This window comes from Pygoscelis adeliae, unplaced genomic scaffold, assembly GCF_000699105.1.
Source record: "Pygoscelis adeliae isolate BGI_AS28 unplaced genomic scaffold, ASM69910v1 Scaffold467, whole genome shotgun sequence".
Lineage (NCBI taxonomy): Eukaryota > Metazoa > Chordata > Aves > Sphenisciformes > Spheniscidae > Pygoscelis > Pygoscelis adeliae.
In genome coordinates, this window is record NW_008825253.1 from 670075 (window position 1) to 670556 (window position 482).

Sequence of the window (482 nt, forward strand, 5' to 3'; positions counted from 1 at the left end):
GGAGGTCTGCGACTGGACCCTGCAGCCTAACCCAGCAGAACCCTTTGCTGCTCGTGTCCCCCCACACTGCCCCCCCCTGTGTTTTCCCTGTCCCCCCCTGGCATAAAAAAGAGACACTTCTACTACTAAAAATAAGAAGACAAGATGAGGGAAGGGTTTTTGTTCAGGTAGTCATATTAGGAAGCTAGCTAATAAAAAAGTACATTCAGCGTGGGGGAGCGAGGGGCGGCGGGAGCCGGCGCGGGCGGGGGGCCGACCCCTCAGAGGATGGTGCATTTGCCTTTCTCCACCCAGGGGTTGTTTTTCATCAGCTCCGGGTTGAGGAAGGGGTCTTCTGGAATGCCGTCCTCGATCCACTTCACAAACCTGCGGAGAGGGGAGCGGAGGGGGGGCCATAGACCCTGCCCGGAGCGGGTTTGGGTTGCACCCAAGCGTTCTGCGAAGGCGTCCCCCTCTGCGAGGGATGCTGGGCGCAGGGCAGG

The 482-nt window shown here is 59.5% G+C and overlaps 2 protein-coding genes across 2 annotated transcripts in view; one reads left to right on the top strand and one right to left on the bottom strand.

Annotated features, from left to right (window-relative positions):
- CHTF18 (CTF18, chromosome transmission fidelity factor 18 homolog (S. cerevisiae)) overlaps nucleotides 1-30 on the top strand; it is a 13436-nt gene extending 13406 nt beyond the window's left edge. The window contains exon 19 of the mRNA XM_009329411.1: nucleotides 5-30. Within this exon, the coding sequence (XP_009327686.1) occupies nucleotides 5-30 (26 nt within the window). The remainder of the gene's footprint in view (nucleotides 1-4) is intronic.
- A 230-nt stretch (nucleotides 31-260) lies between these two features.
- GNG13 (guanine nucleotide binding protein (G protein), gamma 13) overlaps nucleotides 261-482 on the bottom strand; it is a 2641-nt gene continuing 2419 nt past the window's right edge. Inside the window, exon 2 of the mRNA XM_009329412.1 lies at nucleotides 261-366. Coding sequence (XP_009327687.1) covers nucleotides 261-366 — 106 coding nt within the window. The remainder of the gene's footprint in view (nucleotides 367-482) is intronic.